The 21,354-nt window shown below is 33.1% G+C and overlaps 1 protein-coding gene across 3 annotated transcripts in view; it reads left to right on the top strand.

Moving 5' to 3' along the window:
• Dhc64C (dynein heavy chain, cytoplasmic) overlaps window positions 1-21,354 on the top strand; it is an 897,235-nt gene that overhangs the window by 535,819 nt on the left and 340,062 nt on the right. For all 3 annotated transcript variants that reach the window (XM_089590008.1, XM_089590007.1, XM_089590009.1), the window contains 2 exons: window positions 15,596-16,390; window positions 18,442-18,643. In XM_089590008.1, the coding sequence (XP_089446134.1) occupies window positions 15,596-16,390; window positions 18,442-18,643 (997 nt within the window). The remainder of the gene's footprint in view (window positions 1-15,595; window positions 16,391-18,441; window positions 18,644-21,354) is intronic.

Below are 21,354 nucleotides of genomic sequence, written 5' to 3'. Positions count from 1 at the left end.
GTAGTAAAATAAGAGAAATGCGTTCTAATGTCAATAACGAGTGTTGTCTTATTGAAAAGTTGTTGATTAGTTTCAAAAAACGATGTTCAGTTTGTAACGGACTACGATGACTAAGAATCACATTTTGTTTGTTAACAAAAAATTTTCTCTTCACTCGATAATTTTGAAAAATGTTTCTTTCTTTGCGAGAAGCTAATTTTGTCAACCACAAAGTACAAAAATCGAGATTCGTACTACAAATATTTTGTATGGGCTTTAAATATAATCAACTTTGATTAACTAAAACTAAGATGAAAACAAGGTCATCATTCATATTTAAAGTGGGGAAATCAGTCGACGTGGAAACCATAAATATATTGTCCTACATTTCGTAGTTTAAAATTTTTAATTTAAATGAGCTTCCCCTAAGTAAGGTAATTTCGCTTTCTTACCCTTAAAATCTAACCCAATAAAAATTATTTAACTGTAACTAAGATATTAAGGGTGTATGGTGGTATTAGCAATAGTAAGATAGTTGAAAATCTATGTACACATTTATATCTCTTCATATTTAAAAATCCAAAACTACGTTGATATGTATCTCTTATAAATATAACTAAGCAACGCACTGCTTAAACTTTATTAAAATGCAATAATTAAATTCGAACTACAAGTAAAACTTGAAAAACGTAGACGGGCTGCATCCAAGACAGTACAAATATATTACTATTCTCAATTATAAAAGATGTTGAATGCTGTGTCAACAAATTATTATACATACGCAAATGTACTTTATTAAATTTTATTCCCATATACTACATACACAATAGCCGCTGTTACGTGAATATATTGTAAGATAGATTAAACTATGTACAGCTAGAAAACATAGTTAAAAATTACGAGTGCTCACTTTATAAATTAGTTTTAGAATAATTATCCATAGATAAGTAAAACATAGATTGGTTATTACGAGCAGGAGATCCGTGGCACTAAAGCTCACTTAAAAACGAAGAGAAGTTGACGGGAAATAGCCAGTTAGTTTTCCCTTCCCCCTCGTACTCCTAATACGGAGAGTAAAGGTATTAAGAACAACTGCATAAGATGTACTTTTTCTTTAATGTAAAATCCAAGAGACCAGCAGCTTTAATGATTGATTACTGTGTAACTATGAAACCACGACTGTGCTTGTTTCAATCCAGAGTAATTAGATTAAGCTCTGATTTATCGTTCGGATCTCCAACCTGACGTGTCCTTCTTAAATACACGAATATAAAAACTCCTTGCATTCAACAATATTCGCATTTTCTCTTTCATCAAGTGCTCTAAAGTAACTACAAAGGTTGGAGAGTGAGTTCTGTTGCATCTTTTAAGCGGATGTAAGACTTACTTCGGTAATTAAGCTACGTATTAGAAGCCTACATTTCAAGCAAATGTAAGATTTAGTGCGGTGACTAAGCTGTGTTAAAAAAGCTTGAGCAAACCATGCCACTGTTAACTAGCCTGTAAGTGAATTAAGGAGGAACAAAAAAGAAAGGACTGTCGACTTGGGTTCTGACGTTAAATGCAGCACCCTAATTATTGTCATCGCCACTAGTACTTTCGTGTAGGATTAGAACTATTTTTGAGGTCAACCTTGAGGCGCGCAAGCAGCTGCTAAAATAAGTCAAGAAAAACTATAAATTGTGTAATTATCATAAATGCAAATCTGAAACCTTGTAATTTGTATTATTTGTAAAATCAAATATTTCCGACTTTTTTAAACTTATTAAGTTATCAGATTAGACATAACTTGGTAGTTGATTAAATTTACTTTCTTAGTTAAAAAATATTCCAATTAGTTAATTACATGAAATATTTTAAGATTCAAAATTCTAATTTATAAGACACGTAATTCTTACTTTAAAAAACAAATTGAATTGCTTTACGTTATAAAATCAAACAGTAGGACCGATTCCCGCTTACGTATAACTTACTAACACTACTGCACACATACTATTCGGTGAAACCTAACACCATAACGCCAAGTCAACGGTTTAAAAAAAAAGTATACTGTAAGTAAGAGCAAATAAGGCCTTTGCCCGACGGCTGGTTCCTGACGAACAAAAATTAAATTTATTTATTTATTTGTTGAACGAATCTGCGAGTTTCACCCTTTTGCGTATAGAAGTTTGGATGGAACACCACATATGGAGAACTGGTATTTTTTTTAATGTTGCTGTGAAGTTAAAAAAGAACCCAAACATTGCACCATGGAAAGTGAAACAAGATTTCTTTTAAAAAATAGCTATGGTAACAAACTAATTTCTTAGCCAAACAAATTGTAACTTGAAGGAGCTTGTAAAAAATTTAAAGTTATGACTTTTTCAGTCACTAAGAAATGTGTGCCCACAAAAATATCCATGTATATTTTTCTGTTTACATATGTGGTTATGAAATATTAGCTCTTCTGTTTTTTTTTCGATAGCTTTAGTTTCTACGTTACAACCTTAACCCATAGTTCGTCACCTGTTATGACCCTTTGGGAGAGAAATGGGATTATCGTGTACCAAATCCAAGACCTCTGAAGAAATCTTAACTCGATGATGCTATATTGCGCAATTGAGCAATTTCGCACCAATATTATGGTGACTCATCTCATTAGTTAAAGATAAATGGCAGAAGCCACTTAATGTGTTAAGTTCCTCAAAAGTTCCCTTGGCGATAATTAGACAATTCGCCAATACTATTTTATGCATTTTAAAAATGTTTTCATATGTTATTGTGCTTGGGCATCTGGCGCGCTCTTCATAGTTTGCATTTTTTTGGCCCTCAAAGTACATTTTGTACTACTAATAATCAATGTTTTTGTCCAACGTAGCTTAAATAACATTACAAATGTGTCCGTGTGATTTTTCTTTTTTTTCTTTTTTTATACTTAATTTAATACAGATTTATAAAACCATTTTTTTAAACAGAAACAAATTTATAACTAGCTGAAACACATATAAGTATAACAGTTATTAAAAACTAATATATTTGTAACGTCGTTTTGTTTTTTAATAAATACAAAATTTGTCAGTACCACCATTGGACGTTATTTTAATTATTAACCGTCTGTCATTGGACGTCTTATATTATTAGTTATTAAAAACAATTTAACATTCAAAATGGTAAAATGCTATTTATAAAGTTTGAATGCAACAAATCGGCATCTTCAGCAGAGAATTAATTTCAGATGTGAAAAAACTACGTTTCTAAAGACTTTCATTTTAACTCGCATTTTAACGCTTAAGAGTAAAGATTAAAGCAAGAAGTTGTTAGGATGGAGTTATAATGAATACATAAAAAAATTTTATACATTATGTAAAAGCACACTTTTCTCCCTCTTAAACATATGCTCAATACATTTCCGACATTAATGATTCTCAAATGGAATAAGAAAATCTGTGAAAAAATCTTCTAACGTATTGGTCAAAGTGTTAGAGCAGCAAAAATAAAATCTGTTTTTAATAATATTTCTGAACATCAAAAGCCTGTTTCGTAATAGTATCTAGTAATAGTTGGCTATAAAACATGTATAAGAGGCCTACCTCATTGATTTAAAGCAAAACTGATGTCAAACATGCCAAAAACTTCTTCTGGTGCTTTACACGAAGCTTTAAAAGCCGAAAAAGTTTGGAAAGTATTTTCCTTCAATACTCACGCTACTATGTATAATTAAATCTCACACATGTACCTTGCTCAGCAGTTACACCGATCAAGATATAATACAATTGCACGCCAACAAAAAAGAAGTAAAATTTTTCATTTTCAACTTAATCAAATTATCTCACAATAGATTTAATAGGAAGACTCAACATACACGATCGCAATAACAGACTTCACTAACACGATCCTCATGGCCCAGAAATTTTACCTACGTTTAATCTAGACGGAAAGATGGTATCATTCCCAAACTTTTATTATAGAAACAACGGCTTAGCTGATAAGTTTGTGAAATTGTTACAAAAATTGACTGGAACGCAATTTTATCAAACTTAAAACGATTTATAGCAAAATCATCGAAATTTTCGCCATACATCACTAGCACAATACCAAAAGTGACTTTTATCTCATTTAAAGTACTCTTTTTATACAACTATACTGCAGTATGTGTAAAAAGCTCACCTGCAAGTACAATGATTAGTTACCCTTGCACTTGCTACAACTTTTAGATACATTCACGAGAATCATGATACGACACTAACTTGCTAGAGGTTGAATCCTTTTTATAATCAACAAAATCTTACACCAAGTGCTCCCATACCGTACCATCTTTTAAACGGGAGCCATGCTCGTCAACCTCTAAGGCAGTAGCCAGACTAGATACACGACCTGGAGAACCCGGTCGGTGCCTATACGTGACCTGGAGAATCCGGTCAACTTTTTTTATTTAAATTAAATCTATCTAGCCGGATCTTACCTTAAGAGCTACTTTTATACCCCTTTTTAGACAAAATAAAGGTCACATTCATACTTAAAGTAAATTGTTAAGTAACCCCCTAATTTTTCGTGTAAGTCCCACTATTATGTGCCATAAAATCCGGATAATCGTATACTGGCAGGTGGTGAAATAAAAAAACCAACTAAACAAATAATTAAAGTGTCAACGCTACGTCGTATGCCAGTTGGTGTAAATGTCAACGACCAAGATACACGAGTTTCTATTTAAAAAAAATCAAGTATCAACGCTACGTTGTGTGTCAGTTCTTATAAATTCTGATGGCCAGGTAACTAGTCTTTATTAAAAAAAAAAAAAAAAAAAATTTTTAACGCTATAATGTGTCCCGCTAGTGAGAAATGCGGGTAGCTAAACGACTAGCTCAATTTTAAAAAGAAACAAGCTGAAAATTCTGAACGAGTGGCCAGTTACCTGCCGTTGGTGCAAATGCCGATATCCAAACAGCTAGCTAGCCTTTTCTACAATCATCAACACTGTTCTCATCTCATTGCTTCATTTTTAACCCTTCCTATTATGGCCCCAGGCTATTAAGCGAAAGCTTAGGCCTAAACATAAAATTTATTGTTACTCTGTCTTTGACATAACACACGAAAACTTTTACTAAATCATAGACAATATTGCAATAAATAAGAAAAACTCAGAAGCTCTTCCAAGCTTTCACTATTTTAAGTCTACAGATGTGACCTTTGGACAGAATCATATATGCAATATTCTAACCAGAATGAGAGTTCTAATAGATCATCCTGTAAGACAAACTGAAGGTTGAAGTCAAGCATACCTACGCTTGATAAAAATCACTCCCGACATATTTATAGTTAAAGCAGTGGTAACATACTATCAGGGTTGTTGTTTTACCATGGATGTTATTACCTGAGAAAAGTCAGTAAAAATCCGGTTTAGGTTTAAGTAATAATATTCGCAACATAACAATAAAGGAATTAATGGAATATACTATAGAAAAGCTTCGCTGGCACCATCATGATAAAATAAGTTTTAACCAACTTAGCTGCATAATAAAAAAAATTTACACCAATTTTATATTTGAGTCGATGAAGCGTCACGTATATTGTATGTGCGATGTAAAATACTAACAACTGATAATGAGCCCAATTCTAGTAAACAAAATAGGTAATTACCTGTCTACATAAGAAAGTGAAAGATCAAATTTATAAATTACTTGAAGAAAGAATCATGGGCAACTGTAGCAGCCCAAACAAAAATTTTACTAAATCTTGCTTAATTAAATTTGGTAAATAAGATAACACATAACTACATTGCTCATTAAATTTCTTTTCTGAATTTAACTATTTTTAAAATCGAAAATTCTAACTCATAAAAACAAATCTTAAGCCTTAACTAATGAATTAAATGTAGAGAAAAAATAAATAGACTAACGTATGACAAATACTTCTACAAAGCCGTAAGATAGAAGACGAGTTCAAACCCACATTTACTGCAGTACATCATGCGAAATGTCATGAAGTAAGTCTGACGACATTTTGTGGTACGATGCACTAATACTATTTTTTACATATCACTCCGTGACACTCAACACTTAAACTCCAAGTCCACGAATTTAGAAAGAAAGCATACTGTAAATAGGATAAAATAAGGCCTCCAGACTGGTTCTTGACTAACAGTAATGAAATTTATTTTTTTGTCTTTTGAATTTATAGATTAATTTTTTATTTACGTAAAGTGCTTATTAATACAACATATCGACGCCCCGGGCGAACACTATTCCCTGCTTCGAAGCCTGGACGAAGACTATGCCCTTTTCTGGAGTCTGGACGAAAACTATGCCCTTTTGTCTGTTCCAGACGAAAACTATGCCCTTTTAGGATCCCGGACGAAGACTATGCCCTTTTCCGGAGTTCGGACGAAGACTATGCCCTTTTCTCGCGCTCGGACGAAAACTATGCCCTTTTTTCGAGTCTGGATAAAAACTATACCCGTTTTTTCTAGTCCGTGTGAAGACTATTACATTTTTTCCGAGTCTGGACGAAGATATTGACTTTTTCTGGAGCCGGGATGAAGTACAATTAGTACAATTCATTTAAGCTCACCGTACATTTGTTTTTGTAATTAGATATATAGTCAAATATACTTATATAGTCGTTGTTGTTTACATTTACATTACGTGTTATTTTTTTACAAAGACGTCTGTAGATTCACGTGCATGTGAATCTCGATGTGAAAATAAAACTTATAACAAACGTTTTGACACAAGTATCGCGAAATCTTAAAATGTTTAATCGTTTTCAAAAGCTTCGTATTCGTGAGCTTCTTCCAGCGTACTAGTAGCTGTTACCCACCCATCAAAAGCATAAATCAGCAAATCTGGAGGGTTTTTTTTTGTTTAGGAAAAGTAAAACACAAGAGGGGTTAGTAATTAACATTAGGGTGTTTTTTAACTTAGTTTCCGTCCAAACTCGAAAAAAAGGGTATAGTCTTCGTCCGGGACCAAAAAAAGGGCATAGTTTTCGTCCGGGGCCAAAAAAAGGGCATAGTTTTCGTCCGGGTTTGAGAAAAGTGCATAGTCTTCGCCCGGGCTCGAAAAAAAGGGTATAGTCTTCGTCCGGGACCAAAAAAAGGGCATAGTTTTCGTTCGGGTTTGAGAAAAGTGCATAGTCTTGGCCCGGGCTCGAAAAAAAGGGTATAGTCTTCGTCCAGGACCAAAAAAAGGGCATAGTTTTTGTCCGGACTAGAAAAAAGGGCATAGTCTTCGCCCGGGACGTCGAAAGGGCATAGTTTTCGTCCAGGGCCAATTAGGGAATAGTCTTCGCCCGGGGCGTCGATATAATTTAAGACCTTTAAAAAGACGGATTTGTAGAGATCAAATTATTTATTTACTTTAAATTTTGTCAAAATCAGAAATTTTCTTATGAACAAAAATTAACTGTTTTTCTATTATTATCATATTTTATTCATACATTAATTTTCTTTTATTTTTTCTATCTTCACAACGTGACGTTTGAACATCAGAATTTTTTTTTTTTTTTGCATTTTTGCATTAAATGAATTACGAAATTCATCTTTAAAAAGTTATTACTCTGTTGACGGGCATGATTTGTATTATTTGTTTAAAATGTTTACCTCGCGTGCCAACCCTCCACTGCAAGATAATGGTTAAACATAGGATCATATCATGTAAATTACGTTGCATACACAGTTTCAGCATATTATCAAAAAAATGATGAAACAAATTCAACTGTTATATTGAGAATTAAGAAATTAAGTAACAATTTTGTCGTTAATAATTTTAAACAGCACATGCAATTTCTCATTTTTTTCCTAATTCGTATACTTTTATACATTTATTGTGTTTTTTTCTTTAACACAATTATTTCAAATTACTAGCAAGTATTTTTGTAAATGTATTCTATACATACGTGCACCATGGTTTACGTTAGATGATAAAAATAAACTTTGCAAAATCAACAAATTACGTATATATTTTTATAATTTTCAAAACAAACTTAAAATTCAGGGAAAAAAAACATAAAATGTTTAAAATTCTTCTACAGAGAAAATAAGTATTATTTTTTTCAAAAATCACTGAAATTTAATTCAAATAATAATAAATTATAAAGTTTGAGATTATTTGAGTCTTTAGAGACGCAAGCATTATTACTGAAAAAATATGTAAAGAAGCCGTTATGGCAATGGATTTCAAAGAAATTTTTGATTTCATGTCACTTTTGTAAAGACTTGTAGTGTATTGAAAGAGCACATTAGCGAAAGTATGCGTATGGGTCTCGCTGTGGCAGGAATGGCCTCTTGCATTTTTCCACTTAAGAGTGTACATATCCGAGACTTCTAGACAGAAGCAAGGAATTTGATCGGGGCTATTGCATAGGAGACGCAGTGGATAAAACTTGTACTGTCCGTTAACTAAAAATGTTTAGCTTGCTGATGTCCTGCCTGGACGATTTAGCGAAAGTCTGTACCTGTGTCCCAATGTAAAGTTCATAAATTTTGCGACGGCTATGAGTCGATAGAGTGAGACGTTCACGGGATTTTGGAAGAGGGCTGCTCATGCATTTATAATAAGAAGTCAGTAGAAGTCAATTACAATCTGCGATATATTGTTACTAATTCAACTAATTAAGGCATACATAATACAAATAAAGTCACGCATGGTTGAGCCAACTCATACCCATGTGCATACGCGAAGTAGCTGTGATGTCAGACCCGCTTGTATTACATTATTTGATTGATATGGATAAAACATAAAAGATATTTTGACGTTCAAAATGATTATCAATGACAAACCTGCTTCATACTTATCTTTGGTCCGTTCATGGATTCGGTGGGCCGTGCTCAAGAATCGTTATCGAAAAATGGATCTTGTAGTCGAGGACACTCTGATACCGACGCCAGCAGCCCTAGCTATTTGTGCCGTCCTTTGTTGCTAAGTCCGGGTACCTCGTAATGCGAATATTTATCAGCGTCTTGAACGGACACAGGTATGGACTTGCCGAATCGGCCAGGCAGGACGTCGGCAAGCCAAACACTTTTAGTTAACGGACAGTACGAGTTTTATCCACTGTGACTCCCAAGCAATTGCTCTGATCGAATTCCTCGTTTCTGGCAAAAAGCCTCGAATATTTAAACTTTTAGGTGGGAAAACGCAAAAGGCCACGCCTCTCACAGTGAGACCCATTCGCACACTTTTGCTCCTCTATTCCCTTAATACATTACAGACTAGTGCCGTAATGCAACTTTTTTAGTTAGGACAATTCTTCGCTTCGTTTTCACTTTCAGAAAGTACTCAAGGTAATAAAAGTTCGGAAACTATAGACATTAATTTGCTGGAGATTTGATGTACATAATGAAATTGTGCACTTCTGCACTTGAAGAATGTTTTTGAGTCTGAAGATAAATGTTGTCACTTGTTTAATGTATGAGTGCTTAAAGTAAATGCTTTACAGCCACATAATGTATCTGAAAAAATAATTTTCTATAAATAAAGGTTTGATTTAGTATTAATTCTATAAATAATGACCAAAAAAACATTTCTATAATCATATGTAAACAAATTGACAAATCTTTCATCATAGATGATTCTGTATGATCAGGCCAAACAATTTTATGTAGACTTGGACTAGCATTACATTCGCTTTACTTCCAAAAGGTGTGACCAGTCATAGAACTTTTCGCTAACCTTAAAATTTGAACTATTGTGAAGCCGTTTTATAAGAATGAGAGTCCAAAAAAAAAGAAATGAAATGAAGTGGATTTGATAACATGAGATAAGTTCTCTATAATTCCAAAAAAATCTTCAGAAATAATTGATACAGCTTCATATAATCTATGTAATATGCAAATTTGGTTTAGAAATATACTAATAACTTTAGAGGGAGATTCTCATCAAATACTCCTCGTTAAAAAACAGTAATAGTTACCTTTGGCTTCAAACGATGGAAAAATCATTACGTACGAATGACAATCACAAAAAAATTAGGAAATTGATGTAATTACAAAGGCCCCCAGGATTTTAAAGTCTTTGAAAATCATACATAGGATCTTCAGTAAGCTATGAGATAAAAAATTCTTCTTGAGAACAAAATCAGTAGTCTTAAAAGATTAGAAAAAAAATTTTGGCCTTAAAATGTTTAAAGAAAGTTCTTCATCAACTTGTAAATAAGAAAACAAAAATTGTCATTAAGAGCAGGGCTATTTATTCTTAAAACTTATATCTGTCCAATGTTTCGGCAATATCTCATTGCCATCCTTAGAGCATCTCTCTGTACAAAAATTTATTAGTTGCAACAAAAACATTTATGAAAGTCAAGTATAAGATAAAGCATTATTGGTAATGTCTTACTGTACATAAATATATACCTAATATAATTGGATTTACCATATCTACTATGTAGGCATAAGGCAACCTAGGTATACATTTTTTACATTTTGAAATAAGAATTTTTGAGAATATTTCTCGACGGCGTAATTAACAACATTATAACAAAAATAAATAAAAAAGACATTATGTTATCTAACTATTTAACGGCACACAAAAAAGATGTAAAAAGATATTTAGACTTATTCACAAAGCTGCACGTGTAACCATAAGGACCTCCTTACATTTGTCAGTGCAGGTTGACAGCGTCAAGGGAGTAAAATAACTTTCAGAAAACCACATGTGTGCAGACAAAGCTTCTCTTACAATTTCAGGTACTTTTGCCTTACATCACTTGTAAATGCTTTGTTTTCATTGTGTAGCTTAATGATACCTAATTTTCTATGAACATTATTACTATAAAGAAAAATAAAAGACATTTTCACAAACTCTCTCTTAAATGTGCTGTTCTCCTTTTCAAAATTCCTACATTATCAAAAAGAAAAGAATGCCCCTTCGAAATGCAGTGAGCAGTTATCACGGACCTTTTATCATTGTTGTGCACATTTGTTATATGTTCGTGCAGCCGCTTTCAAAGTTTTCTGCTTGCTCTGTCCTGTATAGCAAAGGCCACAATATCCACAATTAATTTCATAGACGATATAGGGCTTTTTCTTCTTCTCAGTGGAATTCTTACCCAGTTTGACAATGTATGTGAATCTGTTTGAGTACATACTGAATCGCAGTACATACCATTTTCAACTTGTACTAGGAACAAATACCCCTGTCTCTTATTCCCAAGTCACAAAGCAAAGAAACAATAAGTAAAAGGGCTATAATGTGATTCACCTCACAATTTTTAAATTAATTTGTGTGGCGACCATATGGACCCAGAAGAAAACAACAAAAAAGATTCGTTCCTCAGTCCATGCAGATAATTCTAGCGTTGAAATGTTTATCGATGAAAGAAAGGGGATAGCAATTGTTTAAGAAACTCTCTTTAGAGTCTTTTGAGTTGTTAAATCTAAATTTGCCATCGGATAGTTTGAAAACTTTGTCAATTTAATAAAAAACTATGGCTCGCTTTTGAAAACCCGGATTATGTGAAAAAAAGTTTTTAATTCAGTCAGGTTTTTTTGTATAAATCAAAAGAATAAACAGAACCAAGTAAACAAAATAATAAGATCTCTGGAAATGGTACAGAGCATTGTCCTTTTCCTCAAAAGTAAATTGATTAAATCTATTGTACATATTATAATTTTTTAATGTTGATTGTAAAGAATTTTTTTATAATCAAAACACAATCATCGGCGAGTGTCTATAATAAGGAACGAATTCATGAAACTTGGGAAGTACCTCATCCTCAAGAGCTTTGAAAATGATCTTTGCAAACCTAGGAGAACTGCAAACACCCATTAGTGTACTGCAGTACTGCCTATATGTTCTTCCATTAAAAACAAAATGATTGGAGTTAAAGAGAAAAGTCTAACCCTCAATAAATTTTTAAGTACTGATTCCAAAAATCTGAAGAATATTTTTCAACTTTTTTCTTACACTTGTCAATATTAAGCCAAACAAATCTTCTAATTTTCTAATCTATTTTTAAGTATAAACAAATGTCTATGAGAATCCCATTGTTCAATATTAACAATTCTTATCTTTGTGCAAAAAATATTATTAATTTGTTGTTTAGTAGAAAAGTCTATTTTTAACATCAGAAAATTTAATTTAAAAAAAAAAATTGTTCATATGGAAAAATTTCATGAAATCTACATCTAAGTTATAGTGTTCCTCTATATCTTTCCTGCAGATATCTTTCATGTAACAAAACAGTGTTTACTTAAATTGAATTTGCACGGTTGAGATAAACTGTAAGTATCAAAAAAAAATAGTGATGCAGTGTACAAAACATCTAATTTGAAACTAGAAATAATTAACTTTAAATCAACACTGTAAAATTGTACATCTTGTGTAAAATCCATATCCACAAATATACGTAACAGTTTTGTCGCCTTGCAGTACTCACAGCTTAAAATCCTCATAACTTACGACTTGCTTTTACTGTCAAAGTAGTTAGATTATAAATAAATAAAATACAAGTATTCGTCCAGAGCAGGACTATTTCTTGTAAAAATTTATAGTTGTTCAATTTTTTGGCAAATCTCACTGCGATCTTCAGCGACATCTTACTGCACAAAAATTTATTGATGACAAAAAATATTTTATAAAAATGAATTAAAAGTAAAAAATATGTTGTAACAATAACAGTAATGTCTTGCTATACGTAAACACGTACGCAAAATAATCGAATGGACTGCTTACGCTATAAAGGCATAAAATGACCTAAGTGTACACTATTCCCTCATTAACTAACAGCATCATGCCTACGACTTATAATAAATATACTTATTCTTCAAATAACTAAATTTGTAATCATACAAAAAGAAACATAAAAACCTATTGCAGTATATGTTATGTGATACATAAAAAGGTTGATAACTCTGACAACAAAATTTACATTTAAATAAAATTTAAATTTTTATCAAAATTTACATTTACATTTAAATTTACAATTTTTAAACGATAAGCAATGCTAAAACTGACCAAACTATAAAAGTAAAATGTGTAAGCTAAAATAATAACGAGAAAGAAAAGAGTGTGCTCTGCATGCCAACCCCTCCCACTAGATAATGATGTTATATTTTTAACTAACTCTTTTATTTTCATGATACTTAAATGTAATTGGTAATGTAATTTTTTTCAATAAGTAAAATAATACATTTTTCAAGTTGTTTTATCAACATTTTATGCACTAAAAGTAAAACTCAATTGATATATTAAATAAAATGACTCAAATGCAACTGAACTGAATTTAAGTTTCTTTACTTTGTATTGCTGTCCAACAATTCTTCACAGAATTCAACCATATTTTAGGGGTTGACTGGGGGCAGAGTTGGTTGGAGTGGGCAAGTGTTCAATGACTGATCAAAATCACTGTCTGTTAAACGTGTTTGTTGTGACGAAAATTTTTCAGCCGGTAATAGCTATCCTGATATCCTGTCACAAAACTCTCTTGCACGTTACTTACTTAGTCCCTACACACTGGATACCTCTCTTCCAGGAAGTCTGCCATAGGTGTCCGGCTCGGAAAGGTCAAACACTCTTCGAAAAACATTTAAAAAAGGACAAAAGAAGGCACTAATTACGAAGAAACTCAATCACTGACATAAATTTTACATCGCGTCCACGCTATTTATTCGTCCTCTACACACTCTCGAAAATTACACACTTTCTCTCTCTCTTTCTCACTCTCTGTACATAGGAAGGAAAAAAAATATACTTATATGCGTGTTGTGTGTGCGCGCGCGTATGTGTGTCAGCACTTTGCTGTCGAGGTAGGTGCACACTGCTCCTGAACGTCTCCTTGGCTTGGTTATCGGTGGCCAGAACCTGTATCACGCAGCCATTCATACGTAATCTCAACCTCACTACGTAATAAATAAATATTCTATTTCTGCGATTGTTTCACCAACTTCATAAAAATTCCAGTGACACTCCTACTTTTGCCTACGCATTTTATCATATCCTCACACATCCACACATCTATGCTTCTCTCTCTTCTCTCTATCCTTACAGAAACACCCACCACTACAGAATCACCCACTCGGATCGTCCTGAACACTTTTTCCCGTGTACGACCCAGTGCACTGTTCACATTACACTTACCTTGTTACTATCTGGAACTCGTCCAAATCGTCGCGGTGACCATGCTGCACGGTTGACCTTGGGTGATTCTCTCTGCCACTCTTCTCGTTAATTTCTCTCACTATCCTCTACTCTAATCTTCGCTACATTAAATCTCTTTCATAATCTCTCTCTACAGAATCTCTTTCTCTACGCTATTATCTCCTACATCTGATACTATCTGCTCTAATTCGCTGTTTCCCATACGCTTTCTCTGTAATGTCATAGTTCTCACTCATACACTCTGCTCTCTCTGATGCCTGATACTATACTGACAATGCTATGCAATCGGCCTGCACAGGTACGCGCGCCTCTTCCTTTGCATCTGAAAACTTCCAACGCTCGTAAAAACTGGTAAATAGTTAGAGGTGTTAAAAACTAAGTCTTTGAGGCAACGACCCAACCCTTGGTTAGTTCAAGACGCGTTGCAAGCTTCTCTACATTTTCGCTTACCCTCTTACACACACATCCCAATCCAATCATACGTCACACATATTCAACTCTTCTTATTGTCTTCGATCCTTCTCTTTTCTCATGGCTCGTAGTCCGTGGCAACGAGAACACACATTAAGTAATGTATTGATAAGATAGTATTTAGTATTTGTGGCTATAATCACTTTGATTGATTAAGATAAGTTTCACTCAAAAAAGTGTTGCTTAAGATCGAGATGAAGACAGTCAAACTGCTTGTTTTTGGATTTTCTACAAGCAAGCCCACTAATTCGCAAATTGTATGTATGTGGATGTTTGTAATTTCACTAGCAGAAAGTTAAATGTCTTATTAGCACTACAAAATATCAGTTGGTAATAAATGTACGTTTGGTAATAAATTACTTTTAGTAAAATGATCTTAATATCTCTTTTCATTATACATTTTAAATTATTAATAACTAAATTAACAATTTTTGTAAATAAAGTTGTTTATACTTAAGGAAGAACAAAGATTTAATAACTTTTATGTAGCCTAACATTGTTTTTTTTTAATTTTTATGGGAAGATATAGATTTGTTGTTTTTTTTACTGTCTTTAAATAGCTCGTTTTATTTTTTTGATCGAAAATAGCAAGTATTATAGAAGCGGAGCTGAGTCATTTGTTTCGATTAAAGTTTTAATTTATGAAAAATGATTGTATTAAAGTGATTGCAGGCTGTATTCTAAGTTTTTACCCACTGTAATAATCGCGTGAGAATAGTTTGGAATAAGATTATTGATTTAAATGCAACGATTTTTTGGAGTAGTTAAGACGCGTTTACTGATTCAAGAAATGTTTTTTCTAACCATTTTACGCATTTGTATAGTATCATCTTTATCACACTATTTAGGTCATGGTTATCAAAAATTTGCATGAGAAATCAAGGAAAGATTAAAAAATTTGGTGGTTCGTTTAGGTATATTTATTTTTTCTATACGAAAGTAGATTTTGGGGCTTCTATAATCTAGGGCATGTTTCCTTGAAATGTGAAAAAAGTACCTTATCTAAAATAACCTTACTTGCATCTTATTTAATAATATTGTATTATTTGTTACATTATGTATTGTTATTTTAGGTACACAATAAATACACAGCTGATGACTTTGATGAGGATTTACGACAAGTTCTTCGGAGATCTGGGTGCAAAGATGAAAAAATAGCATTTATTTTAGATGAATCAAATGTACTTGACTCCAGCTTTTTAGAGCGCATGAATACTCTTTTAGCTAATGGCGAAGTTCCAGGGCTGTTTGAAGGTGATGAATACACAACATTAATAACTCAATGTAAAGAAGGTGCTCAGCGAGAGGGTTTGATGCTTGACTCTAATGAAGAGTTATACAAGTGGTTTACTGGTCAAGTTATGAAAAATCTTCATGTTGTATTTACAATGAATCCAAGTACTGACGAACTGAAAACAAGAGCTGCAACGTCACCAGCATTATTTAATAGATGTGTTCTTAATTGGTTTGGAGATTGGTCTGATAATGCTTTATTTCAAGTTGGAAAAGAATTTACAAACAGAATTGATCTAGATAACCCTCATTGGAAATGCCCAGATTACTTCCCTTCCTCTTGTTCAATACTTGCTAGCCAAACCACTCACCGTGATGCTGTTATCAACGCTTGTGTATACGTTCATCAAACGCTCCACAAAGCTAATGCTAAATTGATAAAACGGGGTTGTCGAACTATGGCTATAACTCCACGACATTACTTAGATTTTATTAATCATTTCGTTAAATTGTATCAAGAAAAACGCAGTGACTTGGAGGAACAGCAATTACATCTTAATGTCGGTCTAAGTAAAATTGCTGAAACAGTTGAACAGGTTGAAGAAATGCAGAAAAGTTTAGCAGTAAAATCTCAGGTAAGTTTTCATTTAACTTCGATACGATTAAAAAAGTATTAAACATGTTGCCAGCTGTTGCGATGCTTATTTATACAATTTAAAAGTATTATTCGCGTATTTCAGTCAAGCTTATGTCAGCGTATTGACGTTTCACATATAAAAAATAGCTCACAACCTTTATAAGTTTGTTTTTACTGAAGTTAAACTATTTTACAATTTGTTTTTATTCATTGACGTTTCCCGGTTTTTTACGTATACACTTAACTTATCTCTCTTATGCTTATATCTATAGTTTTCCCATGCATGTTAGTCTCTTTTGCGAGCTTTTATTAAAAACTTTTTCTTAGACGTCTCAATTATCTACGCCATTGGATATAATTTTCAGGGTACAACGGTTGTTTCATAAATTCCTCGTCCTTTATAAGATTTTTTGAAGGGATTTGTTCCGTCAACTGTTTCACTTGACGTCCTAACATTTTAAAACTGTAGGTGACAACCGATGAGCTATCTATGTGCTAGTATCTCTATCAAAAAAAGCCCCTTAAAGTCTAGACATCATCTAGAAAAATTGATTTACTATCTTATTAATAGAAGAAATGCGTTTTTGGCATCTTAAATGGCAATTTAAATCAAATTAATTATATTTTATGTCTCATAAAAACTTTGACTATTTTTTTTCTTATTGTATGATAGTACTGGTCATCACTTAAAGAAGATTCATGTCAGTTTGATTAAATAAATAGACTATCCATAAAATAGTCGATCTTCACTTTATTGGTCTTTAAGAAACGTTACAGCCGTTTCGGTATCACAGTATCTTATTTCAACATTCGTATAACAAGACTTAACGATATATTATATTATAACACATTAAATTATAATATATCATTGAGTCTTTTTGTACACACGTCTGAAGAAAGTACAGTGATACCGAAACGACCGCAACGGTTCTTGAAACTCAATAAAGTAAAGATCGGCAATTTCATTGAGAGTCTGCTTATTTATTTAACATTTTTTCTTCTCTTTCCCATTTTGTTTTTATACTACTTTAATGAGGTAATGGATTTTAATAAGTATTTTCCACCACTACTTTTTTACACGTTATTTTCCTTTTCTCACTATCCACTTTTCCTTTGAAACACTTTTGGTAACTACGTTTTTCAATTCTATGTATTATCCTCTTCATTTCTTGGTAGATAAGCGGATTTTCTTTTTTAAATTTATTTTTACAGTTTTCTGATTTTTAATAAGTTATTTAATCAGTTTCTCCTTAAAATTGTTTTATTGTTTTGTAGCTTTTTGTTTCACTTCTCGTATCTTCTTATCGGTTCTATTTTTAACTTATCTTACTATTATATAGAGAGACAGCGTTTGTTCGTATGTTCGAAAAAATCGCAAAAACTACTGAACCAATCAATCTCAAATTTTGTCAGAAGTTCAACTACAACTTCTAATGTGTCATAGGTTATTTAAATTGATGATAACTTGATTAGAAATGTTTTTAGCATACCCAAGCTACTAGAAAGTTTACTGGAAGGATTTTTCCTAATAAACTATCTGATTCGCTGTACCGAACCTTTTAAGATCCCATAGTGACTTTATCCGATGAGCTGACCAGGTGTTTGCTTTCCTCTAAAAGGAAGCCCCTCTGGAGGTCCAGACATCACTAGATGAATCCTTATTCATTCTTATAAATTGGATAATTGGTTTTACGGTATCCTGGGTAGTTATATTATCGAAAAAGCCCGAGAAAAAAATCAATAATTCTCAACGGGATTCGGATTCACGAGCCCTTGAATTTCTCTGGCTACGAGGCTAGCATGTTATCCACTAATTTCGGAACTCTAGTTACGAGAAACTAAGTATTTTGTTATGAGTCAAATACTGACGCACTGGTTGTACGTCTTGGAATTGTTAAAACGATTCATTACAAATTAGTACTATTATTATCACAAAACGTCTTTTTACTCACAATCAAAAATTTTAATATACTTTTATTTTATTTTAAATATTTACTACAAATAAAGTACTCGATGACATGGTGAAACATTGAACATTTTTTTTTAAAGGAACTTCAAGCTAAAAATGAAGCAGCTAACGCCAAGTTAAGACAAATGGTTAAAGATCAACAAGAAGCTGAAAAGAAAAAAGTGCAGAGTCAAGAAATTCAGCATCAATTAGCAATACAAACAATAGCCATAAACCAAAAACGCGATGACGTTATGGCTGATCTAGCACAAGTTGAACCAGCTGTTATTGATGCCCAAAATGGTGAAGTACCAACTTTGATAGTTTTACATTTTCGTCTCGTTATATTTTTTTATTTATCTTAAACCCATTTTTCATGGCACATGAAAAAATATTGGCTTAAATAATCGCTGTTCTTAAATTTAATCAGCGAAAACTTAAATGAAAACAAAAGAACATCGTAAATTTGCACGTATGAAACGATAAAGCATGATGAATAACTTTGTATTTTTAATGTATATTTGGAGTAAAAAAAGATAATATACATGTTCACTATTGTTTGCTTGCAAAGATATCGAGATTTTCGATGTACGGCTCAGCATGTTTTAAAAGTTTCTACGTAGCTACGGTGCTGTCTTCACATACATTGCGCAGGTTGCGTAGTCAGTTTTATGTAGTCATGTGTTCTTATCAGTGCATTCCGGTTTTCACTCATAAAGTATGTTTTTTTTACTAACAAAAAAATTTGAACGAAGAGTGTAAAGAGTTGATGATTGATTTTTTTTTTTTAGTTTAGATTACTGAAAGTGTTAGATTGCTGATAGTATTATAACAGTATCCGTATACCCATTTATATGAATATTTCTAATTGTACACATCATTGAGACTTTATACCTCACAACTTATTAAAAAATTACACCCTTTCTTAAAAGTTTTCATGTATTAATAACGCTTTATTGATATATAACTTTATCATGGCACACGGATTAAAAATTTCAAACTTAGGTAATCTAATAGTTTAAAAAATTGAGTTATTGATTCAGTGGAATGATTAACGGTGTTTTTTTGCCTCATTTTCTTTGTTTTTAACTGAATGGTTAGCGTAACATTAAAATAGATTTTTACCACTTTCCCAACTTTCCAAATTGTTTAAGATATAATTTTTCTACCAGTATATGATGTGTAAGCTATTTAAGAAACTATATGTTCTTACTAGCAGCCCCCCGTCTCGGCTTCGCCCGAGACTTACTAAATAAAACACCGTAGTGTGTTGACATGTAATGTGAAACATTTTTAGTTAGAAAATTTTACACATATTCCCGATACATTTCAGAACAAAAATCTTCTTATTAAAAACATATTTTTTCGGAATCCATATAGTTTATTTGGTCAAATAATAAGGTGTAAAAATTCAAAAAATAATTATGCTGAAAATTTATGCCATAAAATAATCGATGGCTATAAGAAGTTGTTGATTTAGTTTCTTCTGTGTAATTCACGAAAAGGGCTATTTTTTAAAGCTGTTAAGATTTTAAACCCCCAAAAAATCTATATTAAAAAAAAATTGTTTTTTCTTATATCTCACAATTTTATTACCAGAGCAACAAAGTCTTGGACCTTAATCCCAACATTTTTATTGCCACAAAAACACAAATACATTTTCTACTCATTGAAAAATCTGAAGTAGGATCCTTAAAGATTTCAGAGATTGCTGTGAGGGTACAATGAAAAGCTGATCTCTCACGTAATGGACTCTTTAGTTGACGATTTTGACGCTGCTGTTTCAATCTCGATAAATTTTCTGCATCAGTTTCTTGACGCCTCAAATTGTATTCATTAGATACATTTGAGGTTTTCTTTCCAATATACCCTTTTGCGACTATTGGTATGCTTATGACTTTTATGACCCCTAAAGGCTATTTTCAGTCAACTTTGTTAATTTCAATACATTTGTTGGCAAGGTAGTTCGACGTCCAATGGCCCTAAAAAAGACCGGTAAGCTTCTTAAGTTAACTCTTTCTTGACTGCAGTTAACAGCAATTGTGACTGCCTGGATACCTCAGGGTGATCTTCTCTGGCTTACTGTTGAAGACCCAGACTGATAAGGAGAAAAATTACAAAGTCCGAAGCTTTGGGGCTCGTTGTAGTGCTCTTTCCCAATGTCTCCCGGTATAACGTCGAAGACGTTGGTGTCTAAAGCACCTTTTTTATTTGCAGATTCAGTTGTTTTGGTGATCTTAGATGGGGAGATCGGTTAGTCATATTTGTCCAGTGGAGGCTGTCCCATTGGCTCAAGTTTTTTTTCCTTCATAGCTGTTATAGGTTGGCCCAGCGCAGACCTTGGAGAGGATAAGTGATTCCTGGTTGAATGCTTAGAGTCGAGAGGGTAGTATAGGGTCGTCGGTCACCGGGTTTTCCAGCCTTGCGAAGAACAACTCCGCAGGTGACGTCTGCCAGTGAATAGCTGACTTGGTTTAATAGTGCCCGTCTTTAGTTAACAAAGTCTTTTAGTCGACGAATCGCTTCCGGAAATGGTAATAAAAATGTATTTGTTGGCAAGGTAGTTTACACTTAGGTGGCCCCTAAAAAGAACCGATAAAATTGATGGTTAAGTAGGGAACGTAATTACTTATAATGGCCCTGAAAAGCGCCAGTGGTGAAACTTCCAGGCTATTCTTTATTATTATTCCTGATGATGAAGAGCTGGCTATGGGTAGCTTGATTCTTACCCTGGGAGTCTCGATGTACGGAGACTGTGATGGAGGGAGGTACGCCGCTGACCAAAGAATATCTCGTCTCGGGTCGTTCCCCGGATAACCAACTGCTCAATTGCTCATCTTTAAACGGGAACATGTGGGTAAGCGCGTCGGGGACGTGACGACCAAGATGGTAGCCGTTGTGGCTTCCCGTGCCCCTCAGAGCTGTTTCCCCTTGCTTACATTTGTGGCCACAAATTCTCTAACAACACCAGGTGGGAAGTGGGAAGGTGGGACTTCCACACAACTCTGAAGAAT

Source organism: Copidosoma floridanum, unplaced genomic scaffold (assembly GCF_036245765.1).
Source record: "Copidosoma floridanum isolate Cflo_tuat_1 unplaced genomic scaffold, Cflo_Japanese_pri ptg000011l, whole genome shotgun sequence".
NCBI lineage: Eukaryota > Metazoa > Arthropoda > Insecta > Hymenoptera > Encyrtidae > Copidosoma > Copidosoma floridanum.
This window is presented reverse-complemented; position numbering and strand designations above follow the sequence as displayed.